The 24,271-nt window shown below is 35.7% G+C and overlaps 4 protein-coding genes and 1 pseudogene across 4 annotated transcripts in view; 3 read left to right on the top strand and 2 right to left on the bottom strand.

Annotated features, from left to right (window-relative positions):
- Window positions 5,496–7,861, top strand: LOC104750912 (putative receptor-like protein kinase At4g00960). Its single transcript, XM_010472773.2, has 6 exons — window positions 5,496–5,915; window positions 6,010–6,143; window positions 6,319–6,529; window positions 6,640–6,874; window positions 7,021–7,171; window positions 7,252–7,861. The coding sequence occupies exons 1-6, from the start codon at window positions 5,813–5,815 to the stop codon at window positions 7,702–7,704; spliced, it is 1,287 nt and encodes a 428-aa protein (XP_010471075.1). The 5' UTR covers window positions 5,496–5,812; the 3' UTR covers window positions 7,705–7,861.
- On the bottom strand, window positions 8,512–10,038 carry LOC109129521 (annotated as a pseudogene).
- Window positions 10,176–13,761, top strand: LOC104753757 (probable phosphoglucomutase, cytoplasmic 2). The gene is made up of 16 exons (XM_019237783.1): window positions 10,176–10,309; window positions 10,535–10,616; window positions 10,712–10,767; window positions 10,879–10,992; window positions 11,086–11,148; window positions 11,285–11,404; window positions 11,511–11,556; window positions 11,589–11,703; window positions 11,795–11,890; window positions 12,035–12,098; window positions 12,186–12,267; window positions 12,348–12,526; window positions 12,619–12,695; window positions 12,786–12,918; window positions 13,013–13,129; window positions 13,215–13,761. The coding sequence occupies exons 1-16, from the start codon at window positions 10,229–10,231 to the stop codon at window positions 13,284–13,286; spliced, it is 1,497 nt and encodes a 498-aa protein (XP_019093328.1). The 5' UTR covers window positions 10,176–10,228; the 3' UTR covers window positions 13,287–13,761.
- Window positions 16,232–18,007, bottom strand: LOC104750911 (21 kDa protein-like). The gene is made up of 2 exons (XM_010472772.2): window positions 17,959–18,007; window positions 16,232–17,029 (listed from the first exon to the last, which is right to left on the bottom strand). The coding sequence occupies exons 1-2, from the start codon at window positions 18,005–18,007 to the stop codon at window positions 16,365–16,367; spliced, it is 714 nt and encodes a 237-aa protein (XP_010471074.2). The 3' UTR covers window positions 16,232–16,364.
- Window positions 21,031–24,271, top strand: part of LOC104750910 (endoglucanase 8-like) — an 8,410-nt gene continuing 5,169 nt past the window's right edge. Inside the window, exons 1-5 of the mRNA XM_010472771.2 lie at window positions 21,031–21,295; window positions 21,381–21,788; window positions 22,321–22,413; window positions 22,504–22,665; window positions 24,044–24,155. Of these exons, the coding sequence (XP_010471073.1) occupies window positions 21,089–21,295; window positions 21,381–21,788; window positions 22,321–22,413; window positions 22,504–22,665; window positions 24,044–24,155 (982 nt within the window). The 5' untranslated portion in view covers window positions 21,031–21,088. The remainder of the gene's footprint in view (window positions 21,296–21,380; window positions 21,789–22,320; window positions 22,414–22,503; window positions 22,666–24,043; window positions 24,156–24,271) is intronic.

Below are 24,271 nucleotides of genomic sequence, written 5' to 3'. Positions count from 1 at the left end.
AAAAAAAAAAAAAAAAAAAAAAAAAAAAAAGGTCCAAATGGTTTCAAGATGGATTCCTGAATCCTGATTGTGCATAACTGTATATCAATGACTTGACCCATCAACAGGTGTAGTACATACGGCCTGATTTAATGGGCTTAAACGGATGCATTAAACCAAAGTTCTAGTCCGATAACATGGTTGAGACTTGAGAGAACTCAAACTCCAAAAGACGTTTTTTGTGATACCGTAACCGAAATATAAACTAATTAATTCTTGTGAATGATTTTTGGTTAAACGAAATTTGTCACTTTCGACGATCCTCCTAACGTTCAGATGCCCAACCTTCCTCTACGCTTCTCTATTTAATCTTGATCAATTGTATTTAAAACCATTTTATCTGCTGCCCTTCCTAACTAGTATATTTTTTTCTTTTTAGTAAAGTGCATTTCATAACTTGTTCGGACTTCGGAGCTACATATACGGATTTGAAAGAGAAAGGATATTCAAAAACCTCTTTACTCTTTTTAGTAAGTATCATTAGCATCGTTAAAACCTAATTAGGTCCATAATTGACCCATCATCAGGTGTTTTTAGTACATACGCCTGATTTAATGGGCTTAACGGATGCATAAACTCGACCCGAAAATTTCAAAGAAGTCCAACATACTACTACTGTTCACGTTGAATAGACGATTAATTAAGCAGAATATGACATTTGGATTTGGTATATGTTACTTGAAGGCTACTCTTTTTCTATCATCATATTCGACAAAGAAGCCATGCATGTGCGTTGAAAAACACACACACATACACATACACATACAAAATAACAAATAAGCGTGTGCTCGATTTGGTTTGATACCGTCGTAACTCGTACCGTACGACTCTTTCAAGGTTATTTTTTTGGTTTAACTTTCAAAGTCTCTTTGTTTATGAGTATCATTAGATATGCTAATGCTACGCGGCGTTTAAACCACAAATGGAAAAGGAAAATTAGTTTTGGTTGAAAACTTTGGCGAGATGACGGTGACGTTTTAGTTTTATTTTATGGCATAGCAAAACTGTAAAAAGTCTCAGTTCCACGTACCATATCAACTGTATAATTCAATGATTCTATACTATTTGCTGAATAATAAGTTGTTGTCTAACCTCCGACCAGTAAAATTGAGTTTATAGTATTATTTTTTTTTTAAGTATCTTTTCTTTGTGAGTTTTCAAAAGTTTTAGAAATAATAATGCATTGTTTGTGTGGAGAAAATATCTTATATCTGGTAAATGTGAAGGGACTAGAATAATATATAAAGAGTTAGGGGTTTTCCACTCATTACCAATTGATTTTGAGCCTACAGAAGTTGATTTATTTAGACAATTGATTTTGAGCCTACAGAAGCTGAATTCGAATAGAGGCCCGATCATCCTATTAATTGATGATCCAAAGAAAGACCCAATTCTATCAAGATATCTAAAAAAGAGAACATTATCTTGAGAAAACGTGATGAATTTTGTGAAATTAATGGCTAGAAAACCATTGGGACGTGTTGGTTTTGAGTTGGAAATCTATAACAAACCCTAATTTAACTGTTTGTTCACATAGATTGTGACCTCTCTCTCTCATCATGCTGGCTACTAAGAAATTTAACATTCCAGCGAAATAAAAAGAAGATCGATCATTCTAAAATCACTAAACCGAAGTACTCTAGACCGACGACATTAACTGAACTGCTAAAATCATACGCAGAAAAGACAAAAATTCAAAGACGTTTCCCCTCTAAATTTTGTGATACCAAAACATAAACTAATATCTGGAATATGAGTTTCACAGTCGAACTTGTTTAACATATCGGTTGGTGGCAGCGTAGACAGAGACATATAATATATTACAGCGTAAATTGTAAGTAATATTTAATGGTTTCATTGACATTTTTTACAACTTATTTTCGGTGGATAGATACTAGAAAGAAAAAGACCTCTACAAGAGTTGTTTGTTTGGTTTTCTCTTTTTTTTTTTCATTGACCCAATTAATTTTCAATATAGAGGAACACACCGATTACAAACCTAGACTGACTGCAAGACAGCTGAGCAATACTTTTTTTCCACCGTCTATATTACCTCCAAACTTTAAAAACATTGAACTTCATATTTTACCTTAAGAAAATAATAGTATATAGTACTTTTGTCCGGGGAGAGAAGACTACCTACAATTTTTGTAACCAGAAACTAATTATATTTTTAGATATACAATACAAATTTGAGGTAATCAGTGAATGGTTTTTGGCTAACCAAAAAATAATTTAAAAAAAAAAAAAAGAGTTGGTAGGAGAACTCGTGTCTAAAATTACAAAAGAAAGAAATACAAAAAGTCAAGAAGAGAGAGGGGTGAAGGGGGGACCAAAGCTTGACGGAACGAACCAAGTCAAGAGAACGCGTCTTGGATCTGCACTTGCTCTTCCTTCACCTTTCATGAAAGGTTACTTTATGGTCAAGTTGTGTCAACCTTTTCCCATTAACGTCATCTTTTAGTGATGTCACATCATTTTTTGTTTTGTTTTTGTTCCTGGTGATCTCTCTCTCATACAGTCATACGTATAAGATTTGATTTTTTGGTCACCATATATATATATATATTCGAAACAGTGAAACACTACACTAAATATGCATGCTCCAACCATATCACCCATTCTGAATTCATACGTAGCGTGAAGAAAAGTATATGGATTAAGATGCATCCATTCTGAATTTAAGGTCTTGCGAATCAAAAATATGCTGCGAGCTTTGGTTTGTTGAGAGATCTTAAACCTAGGCCGCTTGGTTTGAGGCTTTGAGCAATGATGATGCTATGTATCCGAAATATAATGGTTAAAATTTGGCATCGGTGCTTGGACAAATACGATTCTCATATTTTGAATTTGTTCACGTTTAACTTTACATTTATATATATTAACAGTATTCTATTTTTATCTGGAAATATCTATTTATATGTACATAAATCTTAATTTTTCAATGAAAAAGCCTTAACCTTATAAATACGTTATCCATAAGGTGTAACCAAAAAACTTAATTTATTTATTTATTTAATTTCGCTTAACTTTTGATATTACTCTACTAGTTTGTCTGCCATTGAAACAAAAGGTTTTCACTAAAATTCTATGACGAGGGTTGCACGTCCTTTTCTGTCAAACAAATATTTTCTTCTATTTATTTGTTAAGGAGTTGAAAATAAAAATAAATAATATCAATAACATTGAAAATGTGTTTAAATCCTTAACCCAATTATTCTAATATAAGTTAAATAATTTCTAACAGATAATTTTTTTTTGTCATATGATAGAATCAAAAATAGTTTGATAAACTTAGACGAGATGATGGTCTATTTCCCCATGAGAACTATTGTATCGAGTCAGATAGAGCCCAAACTTTGACCTACATCTATATATCTCTGTAAAAGAAGTTCGTAGGCTAATTCTCCCCGAATCAAAAGTTCAAAACTTGTGTCTCCCCGAATTAATAGTTCGAGATCTATTAACCCACAAATCCGAGTTATGTTGGTTTCTTGTTTGTTATACCGACGATTATAGAACATAAACGAAAGAAAACCAGATTTTGACCCAATTCTAACTTAAACCCAATTAGAACCTAAACCATGTCTCTACGGTTAATCGATTACAGTGAGAGAGCTGGATGATAATACATTGATTACCAACGCAGAGCTGAAGAGTATCCGCCGGAGGATCGTAGTAACCACCTGATGAAGAATCGAAGTCGGAGTAATAACCAGGTGGTGTCCACTGAACGCCGACGCCAACGACGAGAGGGTGAGAGGAGAAGCGGTTGTGAAAGAGTACGTCGTGGCCGATGACAGAAGGATCCGACGTCACGGCAACGGTGAACTCTTCTTCGAAGAAATCGACAAAGTATTTTTTCCTGAGTAGCGTAACTCCTGATGCTTCTGAGATCTATTAAGCTAGCTCTCTCACTGTTTGCAATGTGGCACTCTCTACGGTTAATCAATTTAGAGATTAGGATTATAAAATCTGGGAATTGTTCTTATTTGTCTGATTTGTGTTAAAAGTAAATTTGAGAATTTTTCTTGTTTTTGTTTTTGTTGTTATTTAAATATTTGCAAACTTATGCTTATGAAATCTAATGAGAATCGCTCAATTTTCTCAATATTATGCACCAACTCCTGGGAAGATTCATGATGTACTCGTTCATCCATTCTTCAATGGGGTTCTTAAGCTGAGATTTAAATTAATTAAGCTACCACTAGATTTCTGAAACATGGTTTAGGTTTTAATTGAGTTTAAGTTAGAATTGGGTCAAAAGCTGGTTTTCTTTGGTTTATGTTCTATAATAGTCGGTATAACAAACAAGAAACCAACATAACTCGAGTTTGTGGGTTAATAGATCTTGAACTATTAATTTGGGGAGATACATGTTTTGAACTTTTGATTCGGGGAGAATTAGCCTTCGAACTTTTTTTCCGGAGATATATAGATGGAGGTCAAAGTTTGGACTCTATCTGGCTCCATACAATAGTTCTCATGGGGAAATAGACCGTCGGCCCAAACTTAGATAACCAAGTACACCAACAACATTATTCTTCAGCCTGCACTTGATCATGAAGCCAAAGATAGCCTTCCAAGTATTAAATATGACTGAAATCTACTGTCTCTCGTGATACTGTTTGCACAGCAATCGCCATCTTATTTGCCATAACAACCACCTAATAACAATTCCAAGAATTAAAGCCATTCAGCAGATTGTGAATATCGCACAACACATAACATAATTGTGGCCAATCCTGGGGCTTGTTAATTGCCGCCACCACTGTCGCATTGGCTATAGCAATCTCCACTCTTAACATATGAAGAACACAATAATGTTTGGATCGACTACAAAACAAATCATTTTTTAGAAAATAGTTTTTATTTTTATCAGTAAAACTAATATACGAAATTTATGATCCTAAGATATTCATTCAATCAGGCTACATGATTAGAAATTCAAAACTAAAAGCATCTTCATTAATAATCAAAATTTGAATGTCTTTAAAAACAAAATAAAAAAAATATATATATATAAACGATATAGATCTTGTATCTTCCCTACCACTTTTATGTCTTAGCGGAAATATTTTAAACTCCGAATCTATACTGTTTACCCACCAAAATTAATATTTTTTCTTATTTATATTTATTTACGGTTTCAAAATCCTCTCTCTTATATAACCAACAAGGATTGTCTAAGAATAGTCATTCAAAACTAACGTTCTCTATAAATCTCCAATAAACAAATAATAAACCACACTGTCTAAAACTTTTAAGTTTTTAACTTGAAATATCATAAAATACAAATCATCATCGTTTTTCCTAATACAGACATCACCTTAAAATAACATTAAAAAAATGCGAATTTGGTTTGAATTTGCAAAAAAAAAACAAGAGTAGAAAGAAGACTTTGTTGACTATTATTTATCCTCGTGTTGTGTTGTGTTGTGTCCGAAATCTTAAAACTAAAAAACACGAATTCATCCTTGACTTTGGTCTCTAAAGCCATCCTTCCTCACATAACCTCTCCCTTTGAATCTCTCATCTCAAATTCTTTACTTTTCTAATAAAACCAAAGACAATATCACAAACTCGCTTCTTCTTCCTCAACCCATCTCTAATCTAAATCACAAGCTGAGACGTCACCTGATCAAAACCCTTTCTTTACGCCACCGAATCACAATCAGCTTCTTCTTCTTCTTCTACTTTCTTGTTCTTCGTTTACATCATCAAACCTTTTCTTGATTCTAAAAATCACTCTGTTGTTGCATTTTCCCATGGGATGGTCACTAATCATTCTCAGAAGAGCAACAACTTGGGCTTAACAAAGTCCATGAATTTCTTTCAGAACATCATCAAACCTTTCAAACGCAGCTCTAATCGAGGTAAAGATCCTGTTTTGATTCAAGCTTTTTCATTTGGTTTGTTTAGGGTTTGTGTAAATTGATTGACTCATCTCTTCTTCGTTGACTTTTAAAGGTCTTGAAGATGATATTGAGCGAATTGCTGCTTTGGAGCAAAAAGTCTTCTCTTTTCAAGTTTTAGTTTCCGCTACCAGAGATTTTCATCCGACCCATAAGCTCGGTGAAGGTGGATTTGGTCCCGTCTACAAGGTAACCCCCAATTCTAACATGCCCAGATCTCAAAGTTTCCTTTTTTAGGTGTTGCAGATCACATTAGTCTAGTGAGTGTTGTGGTTGTAATGTTGTTGAAAGTGTATTATTGTGTCTGTGTTTTTTCATGGCCTTGTGTTAGTTTTGGCTGATGAGATTGATTGGTGTGTTATAGGGAAGATTACCTGACGGGAGAGACATAGCAGTGAAGAGGCTAGCTCAAGCTTCAAGGCAAGGCAAAAACGAGTTTGTCAACGAAGCTAAGTTGTTGGCTAAAGTCCAGCACCGCAATGTCGTTAATCTTTGGGGTTATTGTACACACGGTGATGATAAACTCTTGGTCTATGAGTACGTCGTTAATGAGAGCCTCGACAAGGTCCTCTTCAGTAAGTTATCTTCTCTATTGTTGCTACTGCTGTATAATTAGACAGTTAAGTATGAATGATAGTGTAAGAAGGTGTTTTTAACATCTGGTGCTTGCTCCATTTGATTGCAGAATCCAATAGAAAATCGGAGATTGATTGGAAGCAGAGGCTTGAGATCATAACAGGCATTGCTCGAGGACTTCTCTATCTCCATGAAGATGCGCCAAACTGTATCATCCACAGGGACATTAAGGCTGGCAACATTTTGCTTGATGAAAAATGGGTTCCTAAGATTGCGGATTTTGGGATGGCCAGACTCTATCAGGAAGATGTAACACATGTCAACACTCGAGTCGCAGGAACCAAGTATGCTTTCTCTAACGTTAACACTTCAAATCTCATTTTGCGTATTCGTTTTACTAAATGTCTCATTTGGACTCTTTTTGTTTGTTGGTGTTTTATGGTAGAATGTTAATTAACGTTCACTGCTTCTTTCTATTTCTTATGTGCAGTGGTTATATGGCGCCAGAGTACGTAATGCACGGGGTTCTATCGGTTAAGGCAGACGTATTCAGTTTTGGGGTTTTGGTTCTGGAGCTTGTAAGTGGACAGAAGAACTCGAGTTTTAGTATGAGACACCCTGACCAGACTCTTCTTGAATGGGTAAAGCCTCTAGTCTCTCTGATCACATACTCCAGCGTAATGTAATAGATGCTAACAGATTTCCTGATTGTGTGACACAGGCATATAAACTGTACAAGAAAGGCAGGACCATGGAGATAGTTGACCCGGACATAGCAGCTTCAGCTGATCCGGACCAAGTCAAACTCTGCGTTCAGATTGGTCTGCTATGCGTTCAAGGTGATCCCCATCAAAGACCACCAATGAGACGAGTATCTCTACTTCTCTCGAGAAAACCTGGACATCTAGAAGAACCGGATCATCCTGGCGTCCCGGGATCTAGATACCGCCGTCGGACGCGTCGTTCCTCAGGAACAGCAGCAGCATCACTTGGAACAATGTCAACCACTGGTTCGAGTACAGATTCTTTCGGTTCAAACCTGAATACAAACACCGGAACCGGTGGTAGAGGTACCCCCGTATCTTCTAGGACGTCGACACGGACTCATGCCACTAGAAGTGCTGGTCAGAGTTCTAGCTCAGATCCTCACGGTAAAAGACCTATGAGTTATTGAAGTACATAAAGTCACAGGTCCATTGTAAATAGTGAGCAATCTATATTTTCATTTTATTCGTTTTGAAAAGTAAATTATTATTTTTGACTGCGGTAGTGATTTAGCTTTGTAGTATGATTTGTTATAGGGGGAAAATATATATATGATTCATTTGTTACATTTTGTATATTAGAATAAAATAACTCGTCCCATTCTAAAAAACACTATTCTCTTGATAAATTTGTCAATGACCATTAATTGTAATTTTACATCAAACAGAGTAATTAGTTCATGCTGAACAATGTGGTTCAGCTATGGAAATGGAACCTGCAGCTGCCATTTTGTGTTTTCTGAAACCAAGTCTTAATTTGGCTTGGCCTCGAAAATCAGATTAGAAAAACAAATCAACACCTGTACTCACTCTAGGTTCGCAAACACTCTTACCTGTTCTGCTGCGCTCGTTCTTCTTGCAGAGACCTCGTCCCGACAATGGTAACTAGGCAAAACTTATGTGCAACGGTAGAAGACAGCATCAAGTTATACATATAAACTCTACAATCTGGGAATTTTTTTTATTGATTTAGAATTGAAGAGAGATGGAATTATAAGAGAAATCTAGATTCAACAATATTAGTCAAAAGGTACATACGATTTACCAAAGCTAGATTTGATTCAGAGACTTACCAAACCAACGTCTATAACTATTAACTAAAGAACATAAACGCACAGATGACATGCCCTATTGTTTTTTACCTACTCCTTGTCTCATTGTTTACTCTCTTATACTCTTCTCTTCTTCATTTGTCTTCATCTTCACTAATATCTCTTTCATTTCTTCTCCCTGCTCATACCATCATCATACCTCTTCCCGATGTGGTTATGCTGCCCTTGGCAGAGACTCTTGATTTGAGAAATGCTTGACTTGAGTTGCTTTGCATCGTTAAGACTAAGATCCTCTACATAGTCAACAAAGGCATAAACTACACCACGATTCTCAACTGTTTCAAGCTCTTCTCCAAAACCTTGGATTTCAACACTTTGGAGAGTGTTCTTTACGGGATTGAAGTAGAACACATGTTTACATGTATATCTCATACACAAAACAATGTCACCTGTAGCAGTCACTCCAGCAACTGAAAATTTGCAGGAACCAAGGACTTCATTCTGCGGCAGAGTGTAGACATATCTCACCCATTCTTGTGTCTCACCAGTGCCGGTCCGGTGAAATGCGAGGCCCAATAAGGATTTTTTTTTAAAATAATAAAATACTAAAAGCTGATATTTGTTTTGGTAACTATATGGGGCTGTCAAAATATTTTATATATTAACTTCTAAAATTTTGGGATTTTTTTGCTAATTATGGAGACCTTTTTCTAATTTTAAAACCTATTTTATTAATTATGGGATATTTTTTCAAAATATGGGACCTTTTAAATAATTTTGGACTTTTTGGGAGCCTCTTATTGGACATTTTTCAAATTAAGAAGCCTTTTTACTAACTCTGGGAGTTTTGAGGCCTTATTAGTTTTAAAAAAACCTTCAAATGGGATTCAAAATTTTGAGGCCCAATACGAATGTTTCATTAGAATTGGTGAAGGGTCGGCCTTATTAGTTTTAAACATTCAGAATTGGGAACTATCACAAAAGAAGGTTCCATAATTGTTTGAGCTAAGTAATACACAACCCCATTGATGCATATCCCTGCATTGGAACAACGATGATACGGATCATAATGGATACCCTCCTTATCCCTCCACTTGGGTTCTCCAGATCCTCCTACTGTTAGAACGCTATGAAAATCCAAAACCTTGAATTGCTCATCAAAGGGATCAAACCCTAAAAAGCCTCTAGACCTGCTACTTCCTGACTTGTAAGCCATCATATATTCCGGTGATAGGGTTACAAATCAAAGGCTTGTCCTCATCAATGATCCGCACAAAAGGGAAATAGATCAAACCTGAGGCGTAGCTACAAATGTACTGGCTCACGTCTCCAGAGAACTTTGTATGATAATCACGTCCTCGTCTCTTGTATAGTAGGTTGTTCTGTGGCTGAGGCGACGAGAAGAAGAGCCACTCGTTATCTCTATATCTTTCGACGGCAAACAAGAGACGAGGACGAGCCGAGGACTTGGTCAGGAACAGCTTCTTGAAATCTGGACTGCGAACAGCGAAGCGTAGACGCCCAGTGCTTCGACAGGGTACGAAACCTAGCCACTGACTTCGACGGCAATCTCGTGAATATCTCGAGAATGAGATCAGTTGGGAGCGATTCCATGTTTTTCCCTCTTTCCATCGGCCTCGCCGGAGTTCGTGATTGTTCCGCCGGAGAAGGATTTAGGGTTTTTCTTTTTTTGTTTTTAATTAAATTAAACTCGTCGGAGACTGTTAAGAGTAATAAAAAAGTTAGATAGTAAAAGATTAAAAAAGAGACACGCGTCACCTTCTCGTTCTACTCTCCTTCCTCAGACTCTGTGGTAAAGTGCTTTTATCATCTTCTTCGGCCTTCACCTTCAAGCTTGTTCGATTCTGTACAGATTTTAAAAATGGTGTCGTTCAAGGTCTCTGTCGTCTCCACTTCGCCTATCGATGGCCAGAAACCGGGAACTTCTGGACTCCGTAAGAAGGTTTGTAGATATTAGGAACTGAAGTTAATTTTAGTAAGTTGGTTCAACAATCTGATCCGATCCGATGAGATTTGAATTTTTATAGTTTCGTATCATCGAATTTGGAAGATTTCCGAAACTACATGTTGTACTGACTGATGCAGCAACGTAGTCAGTGACGCTTTGGATTGCGTCGTTCAATTCTCTCTCTGATGGATTTTGTTATGGTTGGGTCTAATTTGACAGGTGAAAGTGTATAAGCAACCTCATTACTTAGAAAATTTTGTTCAGGCGACGTTTAATGCTCTTACTCCTGATAAAGTTAAAGGTAGATGTTTGTATGTTTAGGTAAAGAGGTTTTGTTGTTTGTATGACTGCAAGTTTTGATTTAAGAAGCTGTATCTGTTTAAATAACTTGTGTAGGTGCCACACTTGTGGTTTCTGGTGATGGTCGTTACTATTCAGAGCAAGCTATTCAGGTAAAAAAAAGCTTTTACCATTCGTTATTTATCCTCTGAATGATGGCTATACAAGTGGTATAGTTGCATGATCATTCTTTTTAACTCAACTTTGATTCCTACCTGGAACAGATTATAGTTAAGATGGCAGCGGCTAATGGTGTTAGACGTGTGTGGGTTGGTCAAAATGGTCTGCTATCAACTCCTGCTGTATCAGCTATTATTCGTGAAAGAGTAGGGGCTGATGTGAGATATCTTCCTCTATCCTCTTACTAGTTATTTTTCTCTTGGGTTGTTGTAATGACGTGATGAGAAACTAACCCGAGTCTCCAATTTCAGGGATCTAGAGACACAGGAGCGTTTATATTAACAGCAAGTCACAATCCTGGTGGCCCTACTGAGGTCAGTTCTGTTTTTTTTGCTTATTCCCTTCGATACACTCACTTGGTATTCTGTGTGAATCGTTGCATCAGTTTAGTAAAACTATATGTTCGTCTCTCTGAAACCATATGCTGGTTTCCTGCTATTCTATTCACAGGATTTCGGAATTAAGTACAATATGGAAAATGGTGGACAAGCTCCTGAATCAGTCACTGATAAGATTTACGAGAACACAAAGACAATCAAGGAGTACCCGATTGCGGAAGATCTTCCCAGGGTATCTAACATTTCTGAGTGATTCTCTTATTTGTCATCATCTTTTTTTGTGCATCTTGTATTTTACTAATCATGTTTTTACTGGTCTTGTTAACTGAACGCAACAGGTAGATATTTCTGCTATTGGTATAACCAGCTTTGAGGGACCTGAACGCAACAGGTAACTGAACGCAACAGGTAGATATTTCTGCTAGTGGCACGCATGGGATTGAGTAAAACTGATGATGCCGCAGTCGAGCCTCCAGAGTTTGGCGCCGCTGCTGATGGTGATGCAGACAGAAACATGATCCTTGGTAAAAGGTAGCAAACTCATGTACTTTTAAGTGAGCGCACAGAGATGTAGAGCGGGTATACCACTCTTACCTTTAACCAAAATATCTCTTCTCCGCAGGTTTTTTGTAACTCCTTCGGATTCAGTTGCCATAATTGCTGCAAATGCTGTTGCGGCCATACCATACTTCAGCTCTGGTTTGAAAGGTGTTGCTAGGTATGCACTCCGGTTCTTCTTTTTGTATGTTCTAGCTCATAGATTGAAAGAGGTGGACTTTGGTGTCATACATTTTTGCTTATTATAGGATTGTACAATATTTATCTTCTCATTTAATTCTCAACTTTCACATTTGTATTTAAGGAGCATGCCGACCTCAGCTGCCCTTGATGTCGTTGCAAAAACCTTAGGTCTGAAGTTCTTTGAGGTACATGTCACTGTGCAGCTTCTCTCTAGCTTCCATCTACTGGAATTACGTAACTTGGTCCGTTTTTCTAATATATCTATCTTCCAGGTTCCAACAGGCTGGAATTTTTTTTGCAATCTTATGGATGCTGGGATGTGTTCTGTATGTGGAGAAGAGAGTTTTGGAACTGGTTAGTTTCTGTTGCTAGTTCATCACATGTCTTACAACTTTAAGAACCGTACACAGCTCACAAACAACCTTTTTCCTCAGGTTCGGATTATATCCGTGAGAAAGATGGGATTTGGGCAGTTCTTGCTTGGTTATCCATACTGGCTCACAAGAACAAGGAAAGCCTTGAAGGGAATGCAAAACTCGTGACGGTGGAAGACATCGTCCGCCAGCATTGGGCTACTTATGGCCGTCACTATTACACTCGATACGACTATGAGGTAAAACTGAAAATTTCGTTATTGGGTTATAAACAATAAATATGCAGAATAAACAAATACCTTTTACCAAATTCTAAATATTTCATCCATAGAATGTAGACGCAACTGCAGCTAAAGAACTCATGGGGCTCTTGGTTAAGTTACAATCTTCACTTCCTGAAGTCAACAAGTATCTCTCGCCACTTCTTTTCAAATCCATTCCTTTTTTTATTTGAATGACTTTTCAGACTCCGACTCATGTTCTTGGATAACTGGTCAGGATTATAAAGGGAATTCATCCAGAAGTGGCAAATGTTGCAAGCGCAGATGAATTCGAGTACAATGATCCAGTAGATGGCTCTGTTTCAAAGCACCAAGGGATCCGATACTTGTTTGAGGATGGATCACGACTTGTAAGTCGATATGTCTAAAATGATTTCATAATACAGAATCAAGAACTTGGTGTAGTAGAAGCTAACCCGGGTCTGTTTCTCTTGTACATTGAAGGTGTTCCGTCTCTCGGGCACTGGCTCGGAAGGAGCGACAGTAAGGGTCTACATTGAACAGTATGAGAAGGACGCCTCAAAGATTAGCAGAGATACTCAGGATGCTCTCGCTCCTCTGGTCAGTATCAGATACCTTATCGATCTTTGTCATGTTTGTTAATACAAAACGCTAAACTGTGTTGTTAATGTCTGATTATTCACAGGTTGATGTTGCTTTAAAGCTGTCAAAATTGCAAGAGTTCACCGGGCGATCATCCCCAACCGTCATTACATAATACAGGTTACCCAAGACGATGTCTCCGATACAATACTGTTCTTATAACTTCATTTCGTATGAATTACTCGAATGATACGATATTATACAAAATTATACGTCTATACAATAATGGAAAATACATTAGGCTCGCAATCAAATTCTAGCTTTGTTCGACTCCCCAAAAGAAAAAGAAAAATGCCACAACATCGGAGCATGTGTGCCAGATGGTAGCAAGAGGAAAAAGCGATCCAACAATAACTGATACCTAATTCCTGTGGGGTGCGGTGTACACAAATAGATAATGGACCCGAGAGGATGCGAATGGCAAACTAGAATTCAAATGTTTATTGGCTTTGATTGGTAGCACTCAATCGCTTCTTTTGCAAAGGAGATGTTCAAATGGCTATCAATCATCATGTGGGTTGGAGATGGTATTTGGGATGAGCAGTTGGAGTCGATGAAAGGAGTGAATGGTTGAAAGTGATTTTGAGCAGTTGAAAAGATGAAAACCAACCACCAAAAAATATGAGTGTTTGGCAACTTCGGTTGCAAACCAAGAAGATTAAACAATTTTTTTGCATTAAATATTTGTTCATAATGATGATTTTTTAAAAAAGTGGAAAATATTAATATGTATGTAGTAATACATGTGAAGAAGTAAATTTGATTGGATTTTCAAATTAGCCCGATAAACTTTTATGTTTAGTTATTAATTTAGACTTTAAAAATATTTACACAATTTTAATATAATGACAGATTCACTTGTAAGAACTTATAATTAGCCTCATTGTGGAACTAAATTACATTTATATGTTTGAAATGTTTTAGATAATCATCACAACAACCATTAATATTTCAAATTAGGAAATTTAAAATATATTTATTATTACATATGATTTTTATAATTTATTGGTTATTAAGTTTTCATGTTATAATATATAATATGTTTTTCCATATTTTATTACTGAACTAAATTAATTTAATTTTTTATAATTTAATATAATGTGTACTATTCAACCGTTATAATGCTACCAATCAAGCAAAATACTCAACCACTCTTTTCTACTATACCATCTTTTTTATCTGCTATTTTTAACCGCTCTCTTTTTAACTGTTCAAAATTTTCTAACCGTCTTGTTTAAACGTGATCACCAATTAGAACTATTAAGTTATCGGTAATACAAAACCGCGAGATTAATTAACCCACGGAAAAAAAGAGATTAAAAAAAAGAGTAGTAGCATATAACAGAAATATGTCCTAGGTTTTATAGTCTTTGTTGAAAAAATAAATAAGGATGAGCATGGTTCACGGGTTCTTACAGTATTTGGTTTTAAAATCCAAAAGTCAAGAAAGGCATCATTACCATACAAGCACTCCTCCCAGTTTAGGCATTCTTCCGTTGTCCTTTCTCCCTATTTGTTGTCTTTTACTTGGTTTTTGTCTCAACAATGACAAAATGATTTAGTTAACCATCAATTTCCAATATAAAGTTGATTGTTAGCTATGTTATACATTTGGGTATGTCTCTTGGTTCTATCTATATTCAAAGCATCGAGTTTAGTGTAAGACCACCTATCATTCGGTAACAAAATTTTTTTTTGTAATGATGTTATGTGTATATATTTTGTAGTTTTTGTAAAATTGTACTGCCAAATATTGAAAGAGTCCTACAAGAATACTTTAAAATAATAATCGAAAAACGTAACATTTTTTTTATGTTACAAAAGTAAATATTATATTAGATACATCAGTGAGGTAGAGTTGGTACGAATATTCGTTTATATGGGGTTGACTCATGAGTAATCTTAGAGCGTCAACTAGTGTATGTAATCATTGCGTTGAATGTAGTTCAAAGTGTGGACTTTCACACCAAAATACACTACAGGTTATACATAGTCGCAGACTTAGATAGATATTCCATATATAAAAGGGTTCAGTGTTTAATGATTGAATCCGAGTGTATAAGACGAAGAACTCCGTCCGGATTAGAAATCAATGGATCGGATGATATGACATATATAAACAAGTGAAGTCTTAAGTCTTAACTAACTATAAACTTCCCAAGTGTTTTAGTCTAGTAGATCTGTCATATGCAAACTCATGCATACTTTATCAGTGTTTAAGAAAGTGTTTTGTGTCTATGCGCTTTGCAAACATCGTAAATAATCAAATATATATTAGAGAATGGAGTCATGGAGATCGAGAGACGTTTCAGGATGCGTTGGGTTTCGTATTTTATTCCGTAGCATGAGAGAAACTCTAGTTGAGTTGGCTCTTTGTCCGTATTAGTTAATTAATACTTTACAATAAAATGCATATGATTACAAAATACCAAAATACGAAAGAAATTTGAAAATAGTGTATTATTGATTGTACTTCCCTCCTTTATCTCATCATTTAAATTATAGTATTGGATAGTGATAGCGTGTCAACCGAAATATATGATATCTTGAAAAAACCAATTATTACAGATTTATAATATTTTACAACTATTTTCATGTTTGATTTTAATTTTATATACATCGATAATAAAAGGGGCCAAATGATTATATAAGTTTATTTTTTTCCTCTACATAACAGAATTATCTATACTCCTGTAATATTTGAGTTTATTCGATAGCACCTCCGACAAAATATACTTCAAACCGAGTATATTGTAGTGGAGCGACAGCGCATGCATGCAAATTTCAATTATGCGTCGATCGGCTTCTTTATCAATAAATCAAGAAACTTATTTAGACGTAAACATAGATATAAATGTTCAATTGTTTATTTATCACGTTCTTGTAAACGTACTTATATATTTACTGTAAAATATCTTCGGAAATCCTCAAAACGACACTGAATCGAAGAAAAACGACAAGATTTTGCTGATTCCTTTTACATTGTTGTCGTTTTATATTATTTGGAAAGACTGAACTAAATTCCAACTTCCAAGCAAATAAATATTTCGACTCAATATATTAACAACAAAGGAAACTCACATTTATTATTACATTATTAACTTTTTTCTTAATTACATTTAAAAAAACTTTTCAAGTATGTAATTCATATTTTCAAGAAAAAGAAAGACTTGATCGATGACTGAGATATTGATTAATGTATTATTGCCTCGTCGGCGTAGCGGTTAACTAAAGCGAGGGCATTGCTAGTCAGCTTCTTGACGGCATCAACTCGTGAGCAGACGTCATATCTGATGGAGTTGTCTTCGTGGACGTCTTTGAACCCGTCCGTACAAGTATATTCGTCAGTGAGAGCTGCGCTAAGCCAAGTTTTGACATTGCTCATCTGAAACCTAAATGATTGGACTGAGCCAGACGCAGAGACAAGCTCTTTCATCTGTTTCATCGAACCTCTCATATCATCGACGGCGTCTTTCAGATTCTCGAAGCAGTCTCTGAGGACGGGGGTTGGGTGGTGGTCGCGGTTGTAAGAGTTTTGGAGGTAAGAGAGAAGGTCGAGAGTGTTGTGGAGAGTGAAGGAGATGGCGACGCGTGCGAGGCGGTTCGAGTCATTTTGGATGGAGTTGGCAAAAGTGGAGAGAGTTGAGAAGCAGAGGTCTGGATATAGTGTGGTGTTGCAGCTCTTACGGATGAAATCGGAGCCGTCAGATGAAGGGAGTGGGGGATCAACGGTGAGGATTGGCGGGAGAAGCGATGATGAGAGAAGAATAAAGAGAATATGTCTCATCGTTGTTACCGTATTGTGTGATGTGTTTGGACTTTTTGATTCATGAGTGATGAGCCTTTCTTTTGGAGTTACTTATATAGGGTTTTTGAAATGACTTTATTATCCGTCATGTTATCATTTTTTAGATATGAGATTTTTAAGAGCTAAAATTTTGGTTCAATTTAAAGGTGAACCGGAATGCTCTGCCAACAATTTTCTGCATGCATGTTTCTTTTTTTTAACGGTTTAGTTGTTAAATAATTAAAAATTGATAAATAAACAATTTAATTGAGACAGAAATTAATAATATATATTAAAGATAATTTAGGAGATGTGATAGCTCAACTTCAATTTCTTTTAAAATAATGTAAAGCTATATATACATTGAAAATGTTGAAATATTAAAGATAATTTAGGAGATATATATAGTAAATAGTAACAATTTTTATGTGACGATAAAAATAATTTGATCATATTATGAAACTAATAACTTAAATATTCGATATACATTACAAATATTTAAATGTCGATCAGGTCCGGCTCTTGACACATTCTCAAGACACATTAGTATTGGGCCTCCAAAATTTTTGATTTTGAGATTTTTAGTAACAAAAATAGGCCTCAAAATATATTTTGATTGCAAAAAGAGGTCTCAGTTTTATGAAAGTTATATATTTGGCCTCAATTTGTAAATTTATCTATTTTGTTATTGCAAAAATAGGCCTCATTTTCTGAAATTTTAAGATTTTGTTTCACTTTTAAAATTTTATCTATAAAATCCATAAGAAAAAAATTATTTTGTATTAGACCACAAATTTGACTGGACCGGTGGCGATAAATGACTTGAGTAGTGTAGCACAACCGAAAACCACGATACCTCGGTTGATTATAAAAAGTCTTTGGTCCCTAAGCCTGCGGACATGTCAAGGGCAGATTTCAAAGATAAAGTGCTTGGGTCCATTCGGATATGCTCTTAGACATAGACTATATGGACGAGGTTGTATCGAATCCTTTGACTCACCAGAGAGTCCGGTTAAAATGGACATCATTGATCGTCTTAAGGGAGTCATTGCGTGAGCCACTGTTGCCAAGTGCATGCTATATATATATATATATATCCTTATTCTCAACAATAGGGGTCTTAAATCTTAATCAAAGAAGTTTATGTGTGTTCTGGTTGTATGATTGATAATTTGATATAACTCAATAAAAAAGATCATATGATGAGTCACATTTATAGTTTGCCAAAAAAAAAAAAAAAAAAAAANAAAAAAAATGATGAGTCACATTTATTTTGTAAATACAACAGGCTTCGAATGTTAATTTATTTGGGCCTTCGTAAGAAATAAACGTTGGCTTTGTCATGTTGGGCAGCTTTAATAAGCCCATAAATATTTCACTTGGCAACAGCGGTGTAAGTGTGTAACACATGATCCAAGCAGAGCAGTAATAGCACAACCGCTATGAGAGACAAGTGAATCAAATTAGTGTGTAATGGACATAGCAGAAGGGATAAATAGTGCATAACAAGAAGTGAAATAATAGTTCAATGTTAGTCATAAAATGTGTAGTACGGGTCATCAATTTGTTAGCAATCTGATTGGCAGAGATACCTATATTTTTCTACTAGAATTGTATCGGTCGGTAACACTATAATCTTTAACTAAAAACTTGAACTACACAATAAAACAAAACATGACCGCCTTTTGCTGCCTAATTACGACCGCCTTTTGTTACAACATTGCTTTTGGACATTTTTGTCTGCATGTGTTTTATTTTGACACAAACCACAAAGGCATAATAATTGTGTTGCATTAAAGACTTAGATAGTGAATGAGAACGTACAATGTACCCCATAATATTAGGAGCTTCGACGTGTTAAACGCTATTAAGTTCCCATTCAACGATTTAAATGCAAAACAACAGAGTTCCTAAAGTTGTTGAATCAAATAGTCCCAAAAAAATACAGAGATATACTACTCTAACCTGCCTGATAAACATAAAACCATGAAAATACAATTTTATAGGTGAATAATTAACGCATTGGTTGTTTACATTAATTACTATGACCCCAAGAATACTAATCAAATTGACCTGAATTCACGGAATTAAAAAGACATGTGGGTATCATAATAATCCTTTGTTACCTTTTCTCTTCTCTTCCCGATCTTTCTTTGGCAAAATAATTTTGCTTGAGAACAGAAATAGTATAATTGTAGTTTAAATAAATGAACAAAAATGTTTGCGAAGAGTTACGTGGCTTACTAATACAGCGAGGGGGATCACATGCGTCAGATCACTATTTACAACAATCCTTTATTAGGCTTATGTATTAGTCAACCCCATAAAACAGTTCGTACCCATTAATCATCACCACCATTTCGCATTGTTAGAGATAATTCCAGCAAAAACGGCGTCGGATAAGGGTTTTTGGCCTTTCGTGTTTTACATTTTGGGTGCAATAGCATAAATGCATAATTATCATTTGAAACCGTACTATCCGGAGATTTAAAATTTGGATTAAGGATGGATGATTCATTCATTACTCGGACATATGTCGCTTTGTTATTAAAATACGTACGTACTGATAAATTCATGTTAATGATTCTATTCTATGATTTCCAGCTATCTTGTTTTAATTATTAACGACGATCAATTGGAGTTATTAGCAATTGTATATGAGTCACATAATGATTAGCATTTTCATGTGCCATGCATGAGGGCTACTCTCTTTTTTTATTTTCCAATTTATATTCCATCAGAATTTTTTCAACTGATAAATTAACATATTAGTCTATGCTTTTGACCTACCTCTTAATTAACCGTTGCCAACACAAAACAATCTCACGATTTTGACGTAATCATCTCATCAGTTTTTCACCATAACACCAAAATCTCAGTCCATCTCTTAATCTTATAACCTGTATATGTGGGAAAATAATAATGTTTTCTAGCCTCCTGCATATTCCATACAACATCATACGTCAAACCAAAACATATGCAAATCTTAATAGTCTTTTGAATCGATAATGTGCTTTAATAATGTTTCTAACTAGATATTCTTTTACCTTAAGCTGTTAAGCACCATTGCCTTAAGCCTCATTGAAAATAAGTTATTGATTGTGTGTTTGAATCATAATGTTTTTTCACAAAGTTTTCTTCATGATAGAGGTTATAAAGAAGCACAAAGAACCAAACAAGGAAATGTATACTCATCAAACTAAATGGCATTTCCATAAAAATCAAGAAGAATACAATAAACTTTTTTGAAAATACTATATAATTAATAATTTTCACACTCGAATCAACCAAATGCAAGATGTCTTGTCTATCACATGAGTACGTGGATTACAGATTTCAATCGACAGAATTTGGATCTTAGCTAAAAATTTATTACGTTACTATATACATCGATCGAGTTTTTAAAGAGGTTTCATAATCACAAGTTCACAACCACAAGATTTGTTTCAAAATAAGCTATTGAAATCGAGTAAATAAAACAACAACAAAGAAAATTCACAAATGAGAGGAATCTTTTTCCAAATTGTAGGTCCAATAAAGCCTAAAATTAATGGGAAACCAAAAATCAAATTTCAATAGTGATTTACTAATTATGCCTTGGTTAAAAAGAGGAAATAAAAAGCAAAAAACATTAATCACAAAACTCCAAAATCACCTAATTTAGATCACAACACGTGTCGCTTGCCAATACGACGGTGTGTCACATGGTAAAAAAAAAATCGTTAAAACTCACTTTATTATTATTATTAATTTTTTTTTTTGTCTTTCTTCATAATTCATATCACAGACTTCAACTTTTGGTTTTTTTTGTTTTGGATTCTCTCTCACACCGTACCGACGGCGTACCACTCCTCCCACACCGTCCTCATTAAACTCTCTCAAACCCTAAAACCCGAACCCGGTTATTCAAAAACCCGGTCAAGGCACATTTTCGCCTCGGAATCCAAAACCCCCATACCCCAATCTAACATGGAGCTACGTCCAATCAAATAATCCCACGTGGTGATCATTCATTGGCTCTAATTCTGGAATCCAAGAGGACCTTTTCTAGTATAAAGAGCCCCCTCTCTCACCTTCTCTCTTCACACTAACAAACACAAAAAAGCACAAAAAACAGAGAAGAGTAAAGAATGGCGCGAAAATCCCTAATTTTCCCGGTGATTTTGCTCGCCGTTCTTCTCTTTTCCCCGCCGATTCACTCCGCCGGTCACGATTACCGCGACGCTCTACGCAAAAGCATCCTCTTCTTCGAAGGCCAGCGTTCCGGTAAACTCCCTCCAGATCAACGTCTCAAATGGCGCCGTGACTCTGCTTTACGCGACGGTTCCTCCGCCGGAGTAAGTACTCTTACCTACATTTCTCAAAACATCTCTCTTCCCCGACGACATTTTCCTCACATTTTCTCTCTCTCTCTCTCTTAAGGTTGATTTATCCGGTGGTTACTACGACGCCGGAGACAACGTCAAGTTCGGTTTCCCGATGGCTTTCACGACGACGATGCTTTCATGGAGTATAATAGATTTCGGCAAAACAATGGGACCTGAGCTAAGAAACGCCGTCAAAGCCGTTAAATGGGGAACGGACTACCTCTTAAAAGCGACGGAGATTCCCGGGGTCGTCTTCGTTCAAGTTGGAGACGCTTACTCCGATCACAACTGTTGGGAAAGGCCTGAAGATATGGACACGCTTCGTTCCGTTTACAAAATCGATAGAGCTCATCCTGGCTCTGACGTCGCTGGTGAAACCGCAGCCGCTTTGGCCGCTGCTTCAATCGTGTTTAGGAAACGCGATCCTGCTTACTCCAGACGTTTACTAGACCGGGCTACACGGGTACGTTACGGTTCATCACTTAAACCAGTTCATTGATTGTGGTAATTTTTTTATTTTAATTATTACTAATATGGTGTAATTGATAAAGTGCTTAGTAATTAGTAGTATAATATAGTCAAAGACAACTGTGGCCGTTAAAGCAAAAATTTTATTATTATTCCCTTTGTTTTTTTTTCCATTAATAAATACAGTTTTTTTTTTTTTTAATTTTGACATCCTTTAATATAAATACAGGTTAAATAATTAAAAGTTTTCAATTTTAATCAATTATTCTTTGCTTGTGAAAGAAGAGATTCTTTTTTTTTTTCCATAATGTTGAGTACTTTATTTTTGCTGATGATTGGTCCATGTCTATGATTCGTTTTAATAGTTTTGACTTTTTTTTGAGTATTGTTCTTACGTAAATGTACGTTTGAGTAAAATATTTGATCTTACGTAGAGAAGATATATAGTATCACAAATTCACGGACTTGGAATATAAATGTTTTGTTGATTTGATTTGATTTGTTGTAATGTGAAAACGTGGGAGCAGGTATTCGCGTTTGCTAACAGATATCGCGGCGCGTACAGTAACAGTCTATACCACGCGGTGTGTCCTTTTTACTGTGATTTCAACGGTTACCAGGTAAAAGTTTTTACTATTTTACCCGTTTTAGTATCAGCCGTTGGATAATGATAAATTCTTGATTTTGTCGTTTTTGAACATCTGGTGCAGGATGAGTTACTATGGGGTGCGGCGTGGCTGCACAAAGCCTCGAGGAAACGAGCGTACAGAGAATTCATTGTGAAGAATGAGGTGATTCTTAAGGCTGGAGATACAATTAATGAGTTTGGTTGGGACAATAAGCACGCTGGGATTAATGTCTTAATCTCCAAGGTAATTGAACCATTCTTTTATTATTCCATCACGTTTGTGGTCAACACTGCATGGTTTTTGGTGCGCATTGATTGATTGTTTGGTTTATAATTTCATCATAAGTGTCAAGATTTTGGTGTGGTGTTAGCGAGGTTTTAGGGAAAGAGTGGTGTTTTTTTGTTTGTTTTTGGAATTCTTTTTTCTGTGTGTTGTTTGGTTGCAAGGGGACTACTAAAGAATTAAATTAACATAGGTAGAGAGAGATCAGAGATGGTTGTGTCTGGTTATCACGTGTTTGTGGCACGACTTTTGATCATATAATTGGAAGTGGTGTTCACATTACAATTATGACCTATCTAGTTATATTTTGGTCTTCCATATGCTTCATTTATCTTGAACAAAACCGGCTTTAGATTTTGATGTGTGAACCAATCGAGTCTTTTTAAACAACTAGGATCATGGTACGGTCGTGTTTTATATAGAAAAGTGATGTGGGATATTTTAATGAAGAGAAGATAGAATAGGGAGGTAGATGATTGGAACTTGCACATGATGAATAATGGGAATTAGCCAATTAGAAATGGTCATGTGATGTGGGAGCTAAAATCTTAAGGTAAGACATACCTCATTGGACATTCCCCTTTTTTTTGTCCAATGTGTGCTCAACATGCCTCCTAGATTTGGCATCATATAATTTTTAATAGTATAACCTTACCAAATGGAAGCCAGAGACTCACATGGCCCCATGATCCATGACTACTTGACTAGTGAATGGATAAAAAGTTTGTGTATTATATAATATAGAAACTTGATAATCAAATGTAGGTAGGTGAAATGTATACAGTATGGATTTTGTGTCCTTTCCTGTTGGAAGGAGTTTGCATGTGGTGTATCACATGAGTAAACGTCCTATTTGTGGTTTTGGATATAGAGTATTAAAAAAACTAAGGTATACAGCAACATTATTATTAGTATCAGAGTATCAGGCTCAGGCCTATTAGGTCAAGTGGGGACAGTAAAAAAAGAGAGAAGGGTAAAAAAGTCTTTGGTTATTGTTACAAAGCATGTGGCTCAAAACTCAAAAGGCTGTGAAAAAAAGAAAAAAAAAAGTGTCATGTCCTCCCTTACCTGTTCCCATTGTGCTGCAAAAGCCTAAGTGGGTTTTATTGTTTTGTCATTTCTCAACGGTATCTTCCGCAAAATTGATTTGTCAAGGAGTCAAGACCCTTTCATCATCTCAGTTTCACATGGCGCTCTGTGTTTTTTGTTTTTTTTTCATTACTTCTGTCCAATCCTTGATCTTTCTTTGTTATTATATACTGTATTTAGCTTTGTCCATATCCCAAAACCGTGATCTTTATATAAAGTTTCTTTTTTTGTCTTGTTGTTTTGAAAACAGGAAGTGCTAATGGGAAAAGCAGAGTATTTTGAGTCTTTCAAGCAGAACGCAGATGGGTTTATTTGTTCTATATTGCCTGGAATCTCTCACCCTCAAGTCCAATACTCTCGAGGTAAAGAAAACAAAGAAAAACCCATCATTTTTCCTAATATCAAAGTACTTTTCCCACATTCACGTGATTTTTTTTACTTTTGTCTTTTCCTCTCAAAATGTTCAAACTTTTTGTAA

The sequence above is a fragment of the Camelina sativa genome, chromosome 16 (assembly GCF_000633955.1).
Source record: "Camelina sativa cultivar DH55 chromosome 16, Cs, whole genome shotgun sequence".
NCBI classification, from domain to species: Eukaryota; Viridiplantae; Streptophyta; class Magnoliopsida; order Brassicales; family Brassicaceae; genus Camelina; species Camelina sativa.
Note: the sequence above shows the minus strand (reverse complement) of the source record. Positions and strands in the feature narration are given on the sequence as shown.